Source organism: Nannobrachium achirus (assembly GCF_963921795.1).
Source record: "Nannobrachium achirus genome assembly, chromosome: 18".
Classification (NCBI taxonomy): domain Eukaryota; kingdom Metazoa; phylum Chordata; class Actinopteri; order Myctophiformes; family Myctophidae; genus Nannobrachium; species Nannobrachium achirus.
The window spans coordinates 35,204,143-35,224,647 of record NC_137825.1 but is presented as its reverse complement, the minus strand read 5'-3'; the positions used below and the strand labels follow the sequence as shown (position 1 = coordinate 35,224,647).

Sequence of the window (20,505 nt, the reverse complement as noted above, 5' to 3'; positions counted from 1 at the left end):
CTGTTTACAGTATCAATACGATTAACACATTTAAAGAGTTCAGTGTCTGTGATTGTGACGCGATTTTAGCTGTTGCCGTTGTATCATACGTTTCATTATTTTTGTGGACCTCTCATACCTCAGCTTGTAGACCTACTATTTCCTTCAAAACTCTTCAAAATGTTGAACTTTTGATTTGTACTGGATAGGGGACACATATTTTAACTCTACCTTTCAACATAGCAAAACATGCTAAACATCTATGTAAGCACTCAAAATAAGTAGCTTTATTATTTTCTTAATTGCGGTGAAAACTGTGACATTTTAGGGTTGTCATGTATTTTTTTTTAGGTATTGTCAGGACTAGGGACACCTGGTCACTGTAGAGATCCATGATATACTACTGGGTATCAAGCTGCCTGATTTGAAAGTCAAATCCCTGATGGCTTTGAATAGAAAAGTGTCACATGAAAGCCCATTGTCTCCACTGTCTAGTTTTGATTGCTAGACTATTTTCATGCAAAACACCTCTCCTACTCCCTCAGTGACTGTACAAACCATTATCAAGTGAATAGACAGGTTTCTGAGAGGAAGAAACCAATGTATGCAAAGCGTAGTGCTGCTGCCATTCACTATGCGTGTCTTTCACACATGCACTGAAACCTGGAAATTAAATCAGACAATAAGCGGTGTGTCTGTATGTGTGAATTAATGCTGGTGTTCGATTCAGCAGGACCTGAAATGCAATGCAACAGACTTCATGCTGCCAGCTTATTAGAGTTAAGTCTGTCTAATGTTCGATTGAAAAATAATTAATTTACTGGCTGATTGTCTTGTTCATTATTTTTTAGCTAAATGACAATAGCAAACTGCAGAGGAAGTCAAACAAATAACTAGGTTACCGCAAAGTAGATAGCCAAGCCTGCATGCAAGCATTTTTTGTAATTTAATTTCATAGTCAATTTGAGTCTTGTGAAGTCTTATATATGTATAAAAACATCTGGTGAGTTACATTAGATTATTAGCTATATAGATAACGATATTTTCTTTGTCGATAAACCAAGAGTCAACCATTAGTTGCTCATTTACCGTGGAGAAACTGTCTAGAGTAGATCCAAAATAGGCCTTGTATATCTGTCCATCTAGGTTTACGATACAACCGTAACACAATAATGTCTGTTTATGTTTTGGAATGAAACTCCTCAAATTCACTACTCACAATTATCATTACCTCCAGTCCACAACATACAGATTTTGTATATATATATTATATATATATATATATATATATATATATATATATATATATATATATATATATTTTAAGTGAGCTTGTTGCATATGTGTTGCATTATGTGCCATCCACTCTGTTTATTATCAGTTTTGCTATTATGTTTTGCTGACTTGTAAAGTGGGTCTGTTTAGTTTTTTTTTCTTTTTTCGTTTGATCTCCTTTCCCCTCCACCTTATCCCCTTTCTTATCTTTCTATGAAAATAACGATACGATGAGAACTATGCACGAAAACTAATTTCACCCCCTTTTTTTTTTTACTTCTGTAAACCTGTGAAAAAAAGCTGATTCATATTCAGATGCTGAGGGATGTCTGTGAGTATTACCAGTTGGGGAACATTTGCGCCATCTAGTGGTGTAGTGGCTGGGAGATGAGCCAGTTGGAATAGCACTGAAACAGCAGTATGCAGACAGGGTTGGGCTGAAAATCTATTCCCTTGTCATTCATTTCATTTTCATGGCTGGTGGGGATATAATTTATCCCTGCTTCTGGTCAGACTGAATTAGATACACACATAAATACTAGACATTATACACATATATAATAATAATACTCTTATGTGATGTGAGTGCGGTCAGCAAACACCAACTGTGGACTCCTGAATCACTGCCCTCCACACCCTCCTATCTAGCATCAGGGTCTTGAGCTCTGCAGTGTTGCTCACTGTTGCACTGCAGTGTGCCCACATGGGTGGAACCACATTAACCCCAGCATCTCTATTTTGGTCTTTTTATTTATTTATTCAACAATAGCTCAAATGGCTAATCTGCAAGCTCACAATGCATCATAATGCTGCACGTTTTGAACTTGTAGATGTTTTTGTTAGTTGTCGTATAAAGAAATATATATTAAAGCGGTTAAGAGAATGATTTCTTCCTATTTTCTTTTTTCTTTTCCTAAAATCTACCCCTACAAAATAATAGTTTGAACACTTTAATGAGTGAAATTTTGAAATTCTTTCTATGTGGCCATGTCAAGAACCAAAAATATGTAGGAAAAGTAATTAGAGTAAAGAGAGTAAAAAGATTATTGCTTTAACTTGCTGGTAACAATGTATAAATCATTTCCTTTTAGGGCAAGGTCACACCGGAGTAATATTCTAACCTATGAAAGTGGATTCTGCCAATGCATTTCAATGAGGCTGACTTTTTGAGAAATCCGCAAGTGGCAGATTTCTGAAAAAAGAAAAAAAAAGAAAGAAAAAAAACCTGCTCCATTCCCATTAAAATGCATTGGAGGAATCCACTCTCAAAGGTAGAATATTATTCCGGTGTGACCGTGCCCTTCAGATATTTTTGGGTCTCTTCTGCCTTTTTTTAATTTAGCACAAGTGAAGAGTGATAGGAAACAGGGAGAGAGAGAAAGGGAGTGACGCGCAGAAAAGGTCATCAGGCTCTGAGATCGAACACGCGACTTACCGTCACGTCAGGCTGCTTTAGAGCCCTTATGTCGTATGCGCCTTGACCACTAGGATGTAAATCATTTCTATGTGCCACTGTGTCTGCGTACATGTCAAAATGAACGATCTTAGTCTCAAATCTCGGGTTGTTGATGTAATAACGTATCATATATTTAGTAGGGCTGGGATGCGATTAACATTTTTAATCTAATTAATTACAGGCTCTGTGATTAATTAATCGCAATTAATCGCATTTTAATCGCACATCGATATTTGACCTGAGAAGCATTTTTTTTTTCAAGTAAAACACATTTTGTTGTAGGAGTGAATCAACGAGTGAGTTTTTTAAATCTAAATTTCGCATCCACTGGGCCAAGCAAAGCGCTCTGATCAGCTACTTCTCCCTTTGCGTTTGTTGTCTCTTCTTGGTTGGTGCATCGCTATGATCGGTTTGCCCTAAACTGAAGGTTCTGTGGTGCAAAAACTAAGTGCGATTAAAATGAGTTAATTTTTTTAATTGCGTTAATTTTCTGTAATTAATTAATCGCAATTAATCAGTTAAAGTCCCTGCCTTAATATTTAGTTTTTTACCTCTCTCCCTTTCTCCTTGTCCTGCGTTCCAACAGCGTTCCGGGCTCTGCTGCAGATCCGAGCCATGAGGAAGAAACTGAGCCCTCTGTCCCCTTCCACCTTCAACCCTGTCATCACCTCACAGACCTCCGACTCTGAGGAACACTCGGTACGAACCGCACTGACACACACCACACACAACACACAAAAACCATAACATTCAGGAATGTTCCAATGCACTGTAACTAGACTTTCACTCCAGTGTTGATTTTGAAAGCAAATGTATATATTTAGTTTCAGTCTTTTGAATAAAATAAATTTATTTAAGTTAGTTTTAGTCATGTTTTAGTCATCTGACATGTTTTAGTTTTAGTCTAGTTTTAGTTGACTAAATCTACAGTTGATTTTGTCGAGAAAAAATGTCTTGCCAGGCCTTGATGCCTGATTTTACATTTGGTTGCATGCTGAAAATAGCCGATCTACAAGCTTGTAGATTGCCTATTTTCAGAGCGCAGCACCAAAGTGCAACCAGACATAAAATTACTTGTCTTTTAGTTCTACTCGATCTCTTCTCCACTAGTCCCTCTCTAACATTTGAGTCTTAGTTTTAGTCATCATAGCTTAGTTTTTATCTAATTTTCGTCAGTGAAAAAGGTAGTCGACCAACATTTTTCGTCATAGTTTTAGTCAACAAAATCAACACTGTTCCGCTCATGTCTTGGTGTGAAAGGCGTCGGAGCACATCCCCCCGGGCTACGAGGCGGTGTCTCTGCTGGAGGCGCTGAATGGGCCCCTGAGCGCGTCGCTGGTGAACCCCCAGCCGCTCAACTCGGGCCCCAGCCACATCTCCGGAGCCCTGCCCCCCTACAGCGGCGAGACGCACCCGGCCCCGGCGCGCTCCCTCTCCCCGCTGGACCACTCCAACAACTCCAGCCAGGGACTCAAACTCAAGAAGAGTGGATCCAAGTAAGTTAAAAAAAAGTTAAAATACGTAAAATAGAATTTTGCCTTTGGAATTTTGCCTTTCAATCAATGATAGTGACAGTGGAATTGTCTTTATTGCAATATCACAGGTTTATAGATGTTTTTTTGTTATGTTTTGTTTTCGTGATAAGAGAAAGGATTGTAGGGTAGAGCATGAATAGCACCGCTCACTTCAACCTGGGTGTGATTTATGTTCTCATCCTTGTACATTTTTCTAATTTCAGGTCCCTTTCCCAGAATTCCTCTGTGCTCCCTGAAGAGGAGGATGAGAAGACGTGTAGCGAGTCAGAGGTTCAAGTCTGCCGCCGCAAGCCAGCTGTGGACCAGCAGGAGGTACCATTTATACTTTAGGCATCTATTAGCTCTACAGTATATAGCTCTTATCCAGAGTGACTTTAAGCAAGCAAGGTAAACACATACAGTACAGAGAGACTGTGTAGTGCCTCAGTAAACTAGCATCCCAGCCAGGTGAACCAAGAACCTATAGCATCAGTCTAAAACTATAGGCTATATCAAAATAATAATCTGTACATTGAAACTAGGAGGATACCAGGTAAACAAGGAACCTAAACAAGCCTAACTAAGTAACAAAAACAAGTGAACGAACGACCAAGGTATATCTGCTTGGTGGTCACATCTTGGTCATCGGCTCACAGCCTGTAGATCTGCTATTTTCAACAACCAAAAAAAGTGGAATATTTGGACGATTTCTGAAACATTCTAACACCATAAATCTGTTTGGAGTTCCCCTGGCACAAAACATTTTCAGATGGGGGTGAACAAATACATAGCAATTTAGGAGTCCATGAATATTTGAGAACCACTGGTTTAAATAAGAATTAAAATAAACATTTTGGAAACAAGCCCAAATAATAGTCAAAAAGAGGCGGCGGCCCAAAGTCGCTTATAGTGTGTCGTACTATTTGTTTGGAGTGCACTTTTAGACTGTGGGTCTGGTCTTTGGTTTCTACAGTGCGGCGTGACCCCAGAGAGTGAGAACCTGACCCTGTCGTCGTCTGGAGCCATAGAGCAGTCCTCCGGCACGGGAACCCCGCTGTCCTCCACCATCACCTCCCCCGAAGGTAACGTCCACAATATTTCAGCAAACGGGACAGAAGAACCTGTTATCAAATGAATCCAATGCAGTTTAGTCACAAGCTCTTGTTAATACTTTTCATGGGTTCAGAATTTATAAAACACACAGAAAATAGCAGATCTACAAGCTCACAACGTGTTACATCGCCATACGTTGGGAGCTTGAAGATCGGCCATTTTTGCTACTTTTGTGAGGGTGTTAATTTATTGTAAAGTACAAGCAATCAGCTTGCCCGGGGGGTTCGCCGCTGTTATTCGTGGGTTCGCGGAGGGCGCTCCCTCTGTGCATCTCGCGTCTAATGTCAGCAACTGGAGGCGGGATTTTGAGGACACCCGGTTTGAGAATCGTTATTGCTGTTTACACAAAACAGAAACCCAGGAGTATTTCCCTAAGTTTTGACAGCGGGCAACAGCCGGCGACTCTGGGCAATGTCGCCGAGGTCGATGTTTTTGGGCGACGTTTGTCCCATTGACAAATAACGCACCGGTACAGTATATTTCAAGAGTGATCACAGTAAACATCCTAAAGCCTTCTTCCTCCACATTGGGAGGAAAACTGCGCCTGAAAGTTTGATGGAAATGCATTCTTTACACGTAAGTGCTGTGACCGCTTGTCCATTGCAACTTATGAGCGGTTGAGTTCTTTTGAATCCAGCCTGCGCGCCCAACGCCCATACTGTCTCTTATCAGTGTGACGTTGTCTGGTACAAGGGGTCTATACCCAGCACTGGCCAGGTCAGTCAGTCCCTCCCTCCCTCCCTCCCTCCCGCTCTGCCTGTTCCCTATCCCTCTGTCTCTCTATCTTTCCATATTGGAAAGAAATCGGGCCTCAGTGTACAAATATGGTTCCATTTGTACTCTCTCAGAGTTATGGGGGTCCTTGAAATTTAAAAAAGTTTGAAAACCACTGTGCTACACTAAATGAAACAGTGTCTTAATTAATACCATGGTAAAAAGGAAGAGGCCCAATTTCTTTACAATATGGCTGCGGTGCTCTGTCTGTCTTTCTCGCTCTAAAACATACTCACATTGTTTACAGAGAACGGCTTTTGAGCTGAGGAGCGTTTTGAATACCAGCGATCCACACAGCGTGGAGCACGCACTGTTACAACCTATTTGAACCTATTAAGATGCTCACGAAAGAGCGATGGTCAGTGTTGGGTTGAGGAGCTCATCAAAGTGTCTTTACCATAGAAATACATACTGGCGCTGGCAACTCAAAAGACGTTCTCAGTTTGCTTTGTAGCTTCATATCCGAGGTTGAAGCCAGCTCAACCTATTTGTAGCTTTGTGGCTGTTGTAGCTTTAGTAACAGCTACAGACGTCGGATGGAGCTTTGTGTCTTCATGCCGCTGGCTTCCATTGAAAATTAACGGTATAGCCTGGCTGTAGCTTACAACCATTTAAGAGACAAAACAAAACAAAAACGAATGAAACATAGATTATGGTACCATAAAATACAAACAACACAAAATACAAAACCCATTTACATACCGGAACTCCTTAAAGATAGTCGTCTCTTAAGGATGAGGTGGCAGGCTTTGGCACATCCCTTGATACGATTCACCTGCTAAAATCACACATGAGGTTGAAGCCAGCTCAACTTATTTGTAGCTTTGTGGCTGCTGTAGCTTTAGTAACAGCTACAAACGTCGGATGTAGCTTTGTGTCTTCACGCCTGCTGGCTTCCATTGAAAATTAACAGTAGCCTGGCTGTATAGCTTACAGTGTGAACGCTGCAGTACGCGAGCAGCAGCAGCCGTGGTGGCCAGTCAGTGAATGTCACTGTCTCCGTGTAGAGCCGGTAAGCAGCAGCCTGGCCCAGTCAGTGATGTCCATGGCGTCCTCACACTCCCAGCACTCCCACATCAGCGCTGACACCATGTCGTCCATGTCAGGGTCCTACCTGGCCGCCGCGGAGGAGGGCGAGGAGCCAGAGGAGGACGAGGACGAGGAAGAGGAGGACGAGGAGGAGGAAGAGGAAGAGGAGGACGACAGGGGAGACGCCGAGGAAGAGGAGGAGGAGGAGGGAGAGGAGGAGGAGGAGGAGAAAGACGGGGAGGAGAAGCGCAAGGACGCCCGCACGCAGAGCCGGGGGCCCTCGCAGCAGGACGGGGTGAGGATGATGGGAAAGATAAATAGAGATACTGTACACATATTCATGTCATTAAAATCATTAGAACTAGACCTTACCCGTTCGAATATATAGAAGTCTGAGGATGTATTTGCTCCACATAAGTTTTCTATACCCGTTGGAAGATGAGACACATCACCCGTTGAGAGAGAGAGAGAGAGAGAGAGAGAGAGAGAGAGAGAGAGAGAGAGAGAGAGAGAGAGGCCAAATTATGCGTGGGGCTACAGATCCCATGGCCTGGAGGAACGGGCCGTAACCCTGACAACAGGCTGTAGAGCTCAGAGTGAAGAAACGCTAAAAAATCGCTAGAATTTGGGAAAAATGAAATTCGGGCTCCGTCATCGTGTGTATAATGCTAATGACCAATGCCATGTTAAATTTGAGATCAGTCGCTGAAGCGAGTGAATAGATAATGCATTTTGTGAGTGACTGACCTCATCTCTAAAATTATATGTAGGATGTGCATTGTGCAACATACTTTGATAGATTAAGAAATAATTCTGAGCGACATGCCTAAACATGTCAGAGGTGGACGGTAACATTTATTTGAGTACTACTGTACCGGTACTTTACTTGAGTGTTTTCTTTTGGATGCTTACATTTTTCGCATGTTTTTCTTTCTCTCTCGGACAGGAATTGGCCAAGGAGCCAAAGGACCATAAATATGAAGGACAGGATTCTGAGGTGATTACAACAGACTGGTGGAGTGCTTAAAAAAAATAAAAAAATAAATAAATATATATATATATATATATATATATATATATATATATATATATATATATATATATATATATATATACACATACATACATACATACATACACACAGACACACACACACACACACACACACACACACACACACACACACACACACACACACACACACACACAAATGGGGGTCTGTAGCCCAGTAATGCATATCAAACTGGGGGTCCCTCAAATGAATAAGGTTCAGATTACCACTAATAATAAGGTGAGTATTTCACCTCTATGTTACCCTGATGCCCCCTGGTGGAGTGTGCTGTTAATGTCACTAAGACTGGTAGAATCTGTTAAGATCGTATGAAAAAAAAAGACAATCTACAAGCTCACAGGAGTCTGTCTGTCTGTCTGTCTGTCCCTTGTCGTGCCACCAGGGAAATGACGTCACGGAAGACGATCGCCGCTCCCCGCATCACGATAAGGGTAACTATGGAAACCAACACACACCTTCCACCCCTGAACTGTCACCTTTTCATGTCCCTCTTTGTCACTTGTCGTGGGGCCATGTGAGGGGTAAAAAAAGTATGATTTGAACATTGCTGAGCGAAGGCTGCATTCCACTTGTTTAATTTTGATTTGTTTTACAAAGGCTCGGTTCGGAGTTGTAATGAGTTACTTTCCACCACTGTGTGCCAGTATTGCGTTCCACACTGAGCAACCGCGTAGGGCTGTCACGATATGACATTTTACATGACGATTAATTGTCACTCAGATAATTGGTGATTAACGATTTAATTGTGTTTTTGTCATTGACAATTACATTTCTGTTTGGCTTTTAGGCTTTGAAGTTGCACATGGCAGATATGACACAAAACCTAAATACACGAAGAAATTACTGACATATTTGACAACTTACTACTTAAAAAATAACATTGATAGTGGAAATAGCCGATCTACAAGCTCACAGATCTGCTATTTCCACTATTTCTGACATTTTTCAACATTCACGATTATGACGATTATGACAAAATAATTGCGATATTGTCAAATAATCACGATTAGACGATTATGTAATAATTGTGACAGCCCTACAACCGCGTATAAGTCAGGCACAAACAGGGTACAGCTCATGCAATCAGTTGTGCTCAATTATTCCTACAGCACTCAGTATTTTTTCCCCCCCAACATGGCCTTATAACAGTAACCTATACATTGGACGATGGACTGCTGCCCTTCACAATGCTTCAGCTTGGCCTGAAAATCAGCGCAATAGCAATTTGCACAGACACATCGTCGCTGTAGGGTGGAAAGTGAAACATTGTATGTCCAAAACGGTTACTTTTCAGGAAAGGAACCTATATTTCAATGGGTCCAGTGTAGAATTATTTAGACATAAGCTTTTGTTAATTCATTGGTTGATTATTTAGAAAATCCACAGACACTTGGCCACTTAATTTCAAAACCATTTGTTCCATGGAGTTCCACAAGTTTTCTGCTAGCCCGGTAGCCATGATATGAAACTGAAATGAAGGCTTTCTCATATGCCTGCACTAGAACCTTGTTTATCAGAACGCCACGCAGTCGAGCTACAGTAAACTGAAGAAGAAGTGCTTTTATTCGGTCGACTACTTCAGTGGTTCTCAAAGTGGGGTCCGGGAACCACCAAGGGAGTCCCCAGCAGAGTTTATTTATACCAATTTAACCTTTCAAATGTTACTTGGCTTTTTGAAAATCTCCGATTGCTTTCAAGAAATCTTTGGCATAGCCTATTTTTGAAACATTTTAACAACACAAATCTTGTAGGCTATGGGTGTCCCAGGCACAAAATATTTTCAGATGACATTCCGCTACCAAATCCATATTTATTTGGTGGTTCTTGACATGAAAATATTTGAGAACCAGTGGACTAAGCCTACTTGTTTTAGAATGTTGGAGATGTGCTTGGAACAAACAAGGTTCTCTTGCATGCAGCATCATGCTAAAAATTTGCATTTGCATGCTTTGCACCGCTTTATAAATTACTTGTGTGCACATGTGTATTTGTTTGTGTGAGGTTTTAGCGTTCTTATTTGCACTCGTGGCGTCCCGCGGCACGCATGTGCTTTTTGAACTGTCGCATTCTGAAAAGAATGTGTTTACAAGCACCATCCGCATTGCTGCGCTTCTCTGTATGTTAGCCTGTACGTGTATGTGTGTGTGTGTCTGTGTGAGAGTGTGTGTGCGTGCTCGCGTTGAGGGGCTGAGAAAACTGCTGTGTATTTGATTGTGTTTTCTGTGTTGTGGTACGTGTGAATGAAAGAGAGAGAGAACCATAATTAGTGCTGGTTGCTGGTTGAAATCCCTTCCTCTGTGTCACGTCCCAAAGAGAACGTGAAGCTGCCATCTCCATGGGCGTAATTAGGGGTCCCAGAGGGGATGCCGGGATGGCATGGTTTTATGCACATTTCCACCACTTATTTTTTTGCAGATTAAGCTGCATCTCAATCCACCGCCCATTCCGTCTATATGTGACACACATAGACACACGTCACACACCACCTCTATGGGTAACTGGAACAGTGGGCCTACCTGAGAGGCGAGGAGGGGGTCGGGTGTTGAATACAATGATTTTTAAATGACATTTAAGACCTAATATTTCTACAATTACTACAAAACCTGTTGAATAGAGAGTCATTTTGGGCATATGTGGAAGAAGTGGAAGGGTAAATCTAGGTCTCATAATAATGTACCGTGAATGTTGAAATTATCTATTCATTTTGCATTATTTCCAACCAGCATACATTTAGTCTTTTTTACATTAAAAAGAGAAAAAAAGTGAAGTTGCCCACTGCGCCCCTGTCTGTGCCGAGCTGCCGGGCCTTTCACCCATCTTTTCCAGTCATGAGCATACACATGGAAGCAAGCGCGCACGTGGAAGCACGCATGTGCAGAACACACGAGCACGCTAGTGCACGCACGCCAGCGTAACACCTACATCATGCTAGAAAAGGCAGCAATGATGGTTAGCCTGCTAACATTGCGATGACTGACTCCGTATGCACACCTTTGTCGTGCTCGGAAAATAGACGATCTACAAACTCGCTTGTAGATATATATATAAGTAGCAATATCTATATATATATTTAAAACTTTTTGAATAGAAATGTTATAAGCCGTGGTTGTTCTTATCCGTACTTTGGGGTACTCCTATCTATACTAATTTAAAACTTTTCTTTTGCTTTTGTCTGATACTGTTGATGAAAGATTCATCCCACGACACGTCCATATGTTCAGTTAAACCTGGAAACTAACATACGACACACGTTGCCAGCTAGCTTCCTGCCTCAGTGCTTATATATATATATATATATATATATATCGTCGTTGTCGAGCGGAAACCTCGTATCTCCAAGTTTAACATTTCTACGTTCTTTCGTAAAGTAAAGCCCTGCTTCATCATACAAGGCGGTCGCACAAAAGTAGTGAAAACAGCAGATCTACAAGCACACAACGCCTCCCGGTGCGAGGCGTTGTGTGCTTGTAGATCGGCTGTTTTCACTAGTTTAATCATTTTTAAAATGATGAAAGCAAAACGAACGGTTTTGGACATACAGGGTTCTCACCCGACAACGACGATATATATATATATATATATATATATATATATATTCTAGTCAATCAAAAGAAATTAGAAGCTTTCTGGTGAAATAAGTGGATAGTGAGTGGAACAAATATTCCATCAGGGATCCATCACTAGAACATTAAGTGTGAGAAGCACTGCATTAGCGGAGCATTGTTCTAACGCAATAATGTGCTGTTATTGCCCTTCCAGCATGGCTGCCCCCGGTTACCACCAACCTCACCCCTCCCATCCCCCCTCTCATCCAACCCCTATCCCCCGGTGGTTCTCAAACCCTCTCATATCAACCACCTCCAAATTAACCCCCATCTGAAAATATTTTGCGCTGTATAAATATTCCCGATTTCTTCGAAAATAGCCAATCTACAAGCTCACTGCACGTTTGACGCCAATCCATGGGTTTCAGTTGTAGTCCTACACGGCCATGTTGAGGACCAACCCAGGTGTTTCAATTTGTCTCATTGGCACAGAACTAATGTTCTACGCCAATCAGAACACCTGTGTTGGTCCTCAAAATGGCCGCTGTAGGACTACAAATTAAACCCATGAACACTTTTATGTGTGTGAGCTTGTAGATCAGCTATTTTCGAATGATCATCAAAAGTGGTTAAACTGATCTTCATGCTATATTAATTAATTGTCCCGGACCCAACTTTGATAACCACTGCCCCTGCCCCCACACCGCCCCCCCCCCCCCTCCCCCTGCTGTGCCTGGCTGCTCTTGTTTGACCTTTGCCCTCGCTTGCAGGTGGGCGGAGCAGGTGTCCAGAGTTGGCCAATAACAATCAGGGCGTCGCCCTCTGTGACACGCCCTCTTTGGGGCTGGATAATGAGCAGGCTCCCGACAGCCGATTCGCCGGTGAGTGGCAAACCTTACCGAACATGGACCAATGAAGGCTGGGGAGGGGAGGAGGGGAGGAGGAGAGGAGAGGAGGGAGATTGGGGAGAGTAGGATAATTACTGCATGAGTAGCGCTTGCCTATCTTCCGCACGTAGATCGACCCCTTTCCCCCGCCTCCCCGTTCGGAAATCATCCAAACTAGAGAGAAGGAAATGAATGAAATGGAAATAAGATAACAACACACTCTCACAGAGGTGCAATGATAGCTTCAGCACACACAAAAAGCACACAAAAAGCACACAAAACACGCACAAAAAGCACACACAAAGCACACACAGAACACGCACAAAGCACACACAAACCACGGGCGAGAGAGAAGAAAATGAATGAAATGGAAAGAATATAACACCACGCTCACAGAGGCGCTGCCTTGCCTCTGTGAAAACAATGATAAATACATCAGATATTGATCAGGTTCCTCGTAACATACATCTCAAGACACCACGTTTCTTAACCGATGTGTCAACATCGGTTAACGGGGAGGTGGGGGGAAAGGGTCGATCTACTTGAAGCGACGTGTGAAAGACAGGCAAGCCATGAGTACCACTGTCAGTATGCCAGGCATAGATAAGAGAGGTTTTAGTTAGGTGTTCCAGAAAGTTGGATGTAAGCAGATGTGTCAGGGAACAGAATAAGTTCCTTCCAAATCAATAATCTGACAAATTGGGACTCAGAGGTGCCAATGAATGTTGTGCATGAAAAGTCCAGGGCCGGAGACTCCAACCTAAATTAGACTTTCCTTTGTTCGTCATTCCTTTACCCTTTGGTGTTGTTGTGCTTCGGTGTTGTTTTTGTTGTTAGTGTGCTTTCACATGTGGGGAGTGAGTGAGTACAGTAGTGTGTGAGTGAGTACAGTAGTGTTATTTCTGTGTAATGTGCTTTTGTTTGCTTTATGTTTTGAGTGATTGTGTGTGCGCGTGCGGACCTGAGAGAGAGACCGGCCATATCCCGAGGTTTCCAGTTCATGTTCAGTGTCTTGTCAGCTCCAAGCAGCTTTGCCAAACATCTGCAACCCTTTCTTCCCTCCATATATATATCCATCCCTCCATACATCCATACCACCCCCCCAGCTTTGTAGTTGTACACTGCTGGATGGGCTACATCCAGCATTTAACTAGAGCAACGAAACAATGATTGGAACTTCTTTGAAGGTGCTGCAGGTGATATTGATGGGGGTTATGTTAAAAAGTCAAAGCTCAACTATTAAAGTACTATATTCTGATAGTAATCCTTGCTATAGAGTGTATGTTCAGTAACAGGAGGTTTCCCTGTCTCTCCTGCTCTTTGGTAAACAGAAAATATAAATTTCAGGTGGGTTACACATTTCGTCCAATCAGGAGAGAGAACCCCACAAAGAGGATTTATCAGCTTGTGTTCCAGTCCCTATTTTGTCTGCTAACTTCTTTGTGTCATCATAATATAATTTCCAGTTTCACTCATTTATCCTGTATGAGTTTGTTAGCTGTAACAGTGATTCTCAATCTTTTCTTTTCCATGTTAACGACCGCCAGATGTCCGACAGCAACGACATCGGGGGAAGAAACCTATTTTCTACACATTTATTTGTTATTTTTAATTTATTTTACGTAAATTAACACCCTAATACACAAAAGTATCAAAAATAGCTGATCCATATGCTCGAGCTTTTTGATCTGCGATTTCTGAATTTGAATCTGGAAAAGTAAATCGTTTCGGGTTAGGGTTTTGGAACATATGAAGTTTCCACCCGACAGAAAATACTTTGTACCCCCATAAGAGAACTTTTTTCAAGATCTTTCTAAACTTTTCGAAAATAGCAGATATCAACGAGCTCCCAACGGACAACGGCGAGTTTTAACGTTGAGTTTTAACTTAAATTTTTTCTTCGAAAAGCCAAAACGTAAATTAGTGTTTAAAGCTTGTTGCTGATTTTCCTGGGGAGCGGTGACCCCCAGGAACCAGCATCCAAGGAGGACACCTGGGGAGTGGGGGTCCCCAGCCCCCCAGACCCCACTTTGAGAAGCGCTGTTGTAAAAAGTGTTGTGTTATTATCTCTCCCTCCCTCCTCCCCATCACTTCATACTGTTTGTCTTCTCCCTGGATGTTGTCCTGTGTGCGTTCTCTCCCTCCTCCTCCTCCTCCCCCTGCCCCTGGGGTTGTGCTCTCACGGACAGATGAGGACTCGTGTCCGGTCAACATTGAGGAATAGGTATGACGGAGACAGAGTTAGATGATAGATCTATACAGGGTTCCCACGGTCATGAAATTCCTGGAAATATATTTTGAAATTAGACAAATATTTTTCCAGTACTGGAAAAGTTTTGGAATTGATCAAGGGTCCTGGAAGGTCCTGGAAAGAATAGCTATGCATTGTCTTTGGTTATTGATTTTGTTAATACCTCTGAAATTACAAATTAAACATTGGACAAATTGTCAAATATTAGGCAGAAATATTAGGCAGAAATTATGAAAATAGCTGATCTACATGCTCACAACGCCTCGCAACTGCTATTTTCACAATAGAAACATGTTATACAAAATTCCTCAACTCTTAGTGCTCGTCAGGGTGCCGGGTCCCCAGTTAGAATATGATTATTTCAGGGGTCACAGCCTGAAAAGGTTGAGAACCACTGGCATACTCTTTGGGCATTGCGCAATGCGCATAGGAGTAAGCGACTTGTTATTGAGCTGAATTATTGTTATATAGTCCTGGAAATTTGGTTAAATATTCTGGAAAAGTTTTGGAAAATGTGTGGGAACCCTGTTTATAGATTAGATCAGGGGTAGGCAACCTTAGGCAAGGGTGCCAACATTGGCACATGGGGAGGGTGATCACTGGCACACTGGCAGAGGTGTGAGAGAGATTTTTATTTTAAAATAAACTATTGTTTTAAATGTGGTCAATTAAATTAAGTCAGCGAATTACACTCTGAACTTTGACAGGGTAGGGAGTCAGGGATAGTCTTAATGATTGTTATAACAATGTCCTGACAATCAAAATATGTCAGAATTTTGATGGGGTGTCATTAGAATGTATGTTGACACTATCTAGATAAGAAAAAAATGGCACGTCATTTCAAAAAGGTTGCTGACCCCTGGATGCCTAAAAGTGGGGACTAATGACTAATGATTCACTTTCTAACTGCCTTTATATTACTTTTTTAATAATCCGCTTTAACCCACCATAATATGGTATACAGGTATGTATGGTATATATGCTATTATATCGAAACCTTGGATGTCCAAAACTGTCCTTTTTTATTACTGTTTAAAAAAAAATTGTGAAAGTAGCTGATTTATAAGACACAACACATTGTAAGCTTGTAGATCTGCTACTTTCACATGTGAAGTAGGGAAACGAATTGCCGAAAATAAATCATAATACGTTGAATTATGGCGATTCAAGGTTTACCTGGCTAGTAATATGGTGAAATGTATTTATTTATTTTTCCCCTTTTTTTGCGAAGATTTAACTCATCCAGTGCCTATCCCGAACAAGTTCGGCTTTTCTTCGGCAAAAAACTTTTATTTTATTTATTTTTTTTACTCACCCTGAGCTGCTTGGACCAACGTGGGTGGTCCTGGCTCGTCCAGCGATTTCCAACAAGCCATTTTAGATGGTCCGACGATTTATTCCATTGAAAATGGTTTAAAGTTATACCATGTAACTTTTTTTATAAAACAAATCTTAAAATGGTCCTAACTGTTAAATCGCTAAAGTTTTAGAACCCCCACTCCGTTATTTTCAGCTTCAAAAGCCTTCTCTTTATATGTTTTCTATGAGCCGTGAGGGGGGGAGAATTTCGCGGCAATATGACGTCATCATACTACCGGCCAATCACAGCGAGGGTTATACACTGCCGGCCAATCACAGCGCATCTTGGAGTGGGGTCGCTAGGGCGGCCATATTTGTAGTCTTCCGTGTGTGTCTATACTCGGGTGCACCGTGAAGCATGGGTGAAGGAGTGTATCTCCGGAATGGCTGAACGCACAGGAACCAGGGACCCCTCAAAAGATAGATCTCGGAGAGGTGGAGGCAGACGCGGGGGTGTGAGAACCGAAAAACGTCCGAAAGACGTGGACGCAACCGAGGTTTGCTATAGAGCTACTGACCACAAGTTGAGCAACTTACACAGTATAGCTTTAAAATAAAGTTTAGACCCCCCCAATGTTCACTGAATGTTCACTGTCGGCGGCGCGACGTATTCCAGTGTGCCTATCCCGAACTAGTTCGGCTTTTTTAATAAAATGAATAAAATAATCCGAGGCCGCACCAAGCCTGGCTCTAAATTTTCAATCTAGGCCGCCGACCGAAAGCCCTTTCCACCGGCCCGTAATCGGGTAATACTGCCGCATCGCGCCGTCGAATCCAATACAAACTCACATCTTTGAAGCCCTTTTTCTCTGAACTGTGTTCTCTGTGGAAGCGGGAAGGTTTTATTTACGGCTAAATCGCCGAAAATCTGGCTTCTAAATTGTGATAGTTTATAGCAATCCTGTTGCTATTTTCATCCGGGTCTTTTGTGTCTCATGCACAAACATGTACACGCGCGTCACTGCCACGTGGGTCCCTGTATGTTACTACGCTCGTCTATGAGAGAGACCCTGGCCACTCAACAGACCTTGGGCGCCCCCAAGTGGCCCGGCACTGGAAGCGTTAATTGGATTAATTTCTTATTGATCGGTTATTGGATCTCTAATTTCACCCCTACTTACAAGCAAAATTGAAAATCATTAAGCATTAGGAGAAGAATTGTAGTTGCTTTCTCCCTGCAGTTTAACACCTTGCTTAATAGACATTACACATTAGCATGGGCTAAGGCTAAGCTATGAATCAGGTTACAGGTACAGTATCAGACCTTTTTATTTGGCTAGAACAGCTGCAGTTCCCAACCTTTTTCTGGATCAGGGCCCACTTTGAAATCTCAAAAGCTTTCATGGCCCACCCATCTGACCACTTAACATCTTTCAGAGCATGTTCATTTTAATGATCAATCAATCGATTGTGTCTCGGCTTGGATCAATGGATCTAATATAGTATACTTAAGTTCCCAGGTTTATCGCTATCACTATATGAAAACGAATTGTTTGTCCAGGTGTTAAAGAAGAAATAGCATTACATGTTTTTTCTTCAAAATGAAATATTATTAATTATTATTATTACTATTGTTATATTATCATTCAAATCTTAAAGGAGTAGTTCACCCCCAAAATGACTTTTTTTCTATTGATTAGTCACGCCATGGAGAGTAGAGTTCAATAATATTTTTTGGTTTTTGTCGCATTCCTAAGACAAATATTTGATTTGAGTAAATTTACCCCCATTGATTCCGGATGGTGACCCGTTTCGAAACGGGTCACCATCCGGAATCAATGGGGGTACATTTATTGTTATCACATTTTTGTCTTATGAATGTGACAAAAACCAAAAAATATTATTGAACTCTACTCTCCATGGCGTGACTAATCAATAGAAAAAAAGTCATTTTGGGGGTGAACTACTCCTTTAATGTTTTGGCAAATTCTTTGTTTGGGGGCCACTTATCCTCACTGTCACCGGGTTGGGAATTGCTGGGCTAGATAAATAACCCTTTGCATAATGTCAGAATGGAGCTTCCTCATAGCTTCTAAATGACAGCACAGACCTTAGAAGCTCTATTAACAGCATCATATTATTACAATGTGGGAGCTGCCCTTTAGCTGCATGCTTTTCCCTCCTATTTAAAAAAAAGAAAGAAAAAATACATTCTATTTTTTTGATAATGTTTTTAATATTTTATAAATGTTTTGAATATTTTACAAAATTGTAGAATATTTTGCAAAATGGTAGAAAACTATATGCCTACTAACCTGCTGGTCATACTGTCTTGACAGCTGACTTCAAGTGGACCTCAATGAATATCTCCTTAAAGGGATATTTCACTTTCAAATAAAATAAACATAAAAAAATATATAAAAATACATGAAAATAAATAATGAAAAAAATCACAGCCCCTCACAGTTTAGAAGAACATTCTAATGCCTGGCTTCCTGCCTTTACGGTGGAATGGATTGCAAACCTTTTTCATATATTTGCTGCGGACGCCGGACGCCCCATAACTCTAAGAGTGTACAAATGTACAAATGGAACCAAATGTTCGGTTAAATATTTGTACACTCACAGAGCAGAGTAGTACAGACCTTTGTGTCCATTTATAACCCCCTCAAGGAACACCACTTTGGATTTGTGAACTGAAATTCAACCATGTCCAAGAGGGGTGTGCTTACACTGCTGTCCTCTAGAGGGCGACAGTACTACACAGTGAAATGGTCCATTAGCAAGCAGAGGGATATACTGTATTCCAGTGTTTCTCAAAGTGGATTCCAGGGACTCTGTGGGTTCCTTTGTGGGGGTCTAAATTGACCCTTACAAGTCTGTAACTCTGACAGTGTACAAATGGAACCAAATGAACCCTAACGCAGGGGTTGACACTAAGGTCTCAGAGGCACTTGCCCATCGGGCAAGTACAGGTCATGTTCTACTTGCCCGAAGGTAATGCCCACTTGCCCGAAAAGTAAATCGTCCATTATAAAATGATAGGTACGATTTTAATTACCACTCAATTTAACACTTATTTCTTTACTTTCTGGGGCTGTGCGATAAAATGTCATACCTCAATACCTCCAAATCCAAATACCAAATATGTCTATGGTTTACATTTTTAAATGTAGCAACAGTAAAAACAGCACATTATTGGTAAATAGTGCTCTTATTTTACATTCCACAGACCAGAAGACACAGCGCTCTGGCCACGTTCAGGTGTTTAGACAGATATCTCGTGTTGTGTTTATAGACATTTGTGTCCCCTCTCAAATGAGCACTTGCCCTGTCGGGCAACCTGAAAGCCAACTTCACCTGCCCTGACATTTTATTTACCTGCCGGGGGCAGGTGGGCAAGCCTTAGTGTCAATGCCTGCCTAACGGGTCCATTTGGTTCCATTTGTACACTGTCAGCGTCAAGGGGAAGACCTTGAAATTTGAAAGTTTGAGAAACACTGCTGTATTCTGTACAGACTATCTCTCTTTGCATTCGCTCTATCTTTATTCATCTTGTTCTCCCTCTCTTGCTTGCTCTCTCCCTCTCCTCCTTTTTCGTGTCTCCTTTCTCTCTCTCTGTCTGTCTGCTTCTCTCTCTCTCCCCCCCAGGTCTGATGTATGTCGGGGGTTACAGGCCAGTTTTGGAGCCCCGCCCCCACCACGTCTCCACCAGTAACATCAACCTGGAGGAGCAGGGGGCGGAGTCCAGGGACGGCCAGAGTCCCAAACATCCCCGCCGCGGACCACTCATCGTGTAACCCGCACACGCAAACGCGCCTGTACACACACACACACACAAACACACACGCACACACACACACACACGCACACATGCACTCTCAACCCGCACAGGGCCAGGTCCGTAACCTGCCATATTGCTGCATCGCTGATGACCTGGGAATAAAAGGCTCGTTTTGGCTTTGTACTTCCCTCTCCCTAAACAAAAAACAAAGCATCTCCCGCCACAAGACATGAACACCATGGCTGCCGCCCCAAAACCTACTCTCACCCACAGAAAGCAGGAGCGCGCAACGAAAGGGTGTCTCTCAAATACCCAAACCGATCGTCTCTTCTGTGCGTTCGTGACGCGGGTATAGGACTCTCCGCTTTCGCTTCCGTTTTGTGTCGTGACTGACGGCTGCCGTACGACAAGAAGCGTACGTGACTCTTTGTAAATCTGTGCGTTTACTTATCCCGCTCAAACACCTACGTGGTTTGACCAACGACAGCTGTGTTTTTTGCGGGCAGTACCTTTTCGATGAGACATGC

The 20,505-nt window shown here is 42.1% G+C and overlaps 1 protein-coding gene across 1 annotated transcript in view; it reads left to right on the top strand.

The window, feature by feature from the left end:
- Positions 1-19,994, top strand: part of rnf157 (ring finger protein 157) — a gene marked incomplete at both ends in the record, with an annotated part of 43,873 nt that extends 23,879 nt beyond the window's left edge. The window contains 9 exons of the mRNA XM_080747370.1: positions 3,297-3,409; positions 3,971-4,206; positions 4,449-4,557; positions 5,198-5,306; positions 7,119-7,276; positions 8,087-8,137; positions 8,595-8,643; positions 12,528-12,638; positions 19,846-19,994. Coding sequence (XP_080603496.1) covers positions 3,297-3,409; positions 3,971-4,206; positions 4,449-4,557; positions 5,198-5,306; positions 7,119-7,276; positions 8,087-8,137; positions 8,595-8,643; positions 12,528-12,638; positions 19,846-19,994 — 1,085 coding nt within the window. The remainder of the gene's footprint in view (positions 1-3,296; positions 3,410-3,970; positions 4,207-4,448; positions 4,558-5,197; positions 5,307-7,118; positions 7,277-8,086; positions 8,138-8,594; positions 8,644-12,527; positions 12,639-19,845) is intronic.
- Positions 19,995-20,505: the final 511 nt, after the last annotated feature.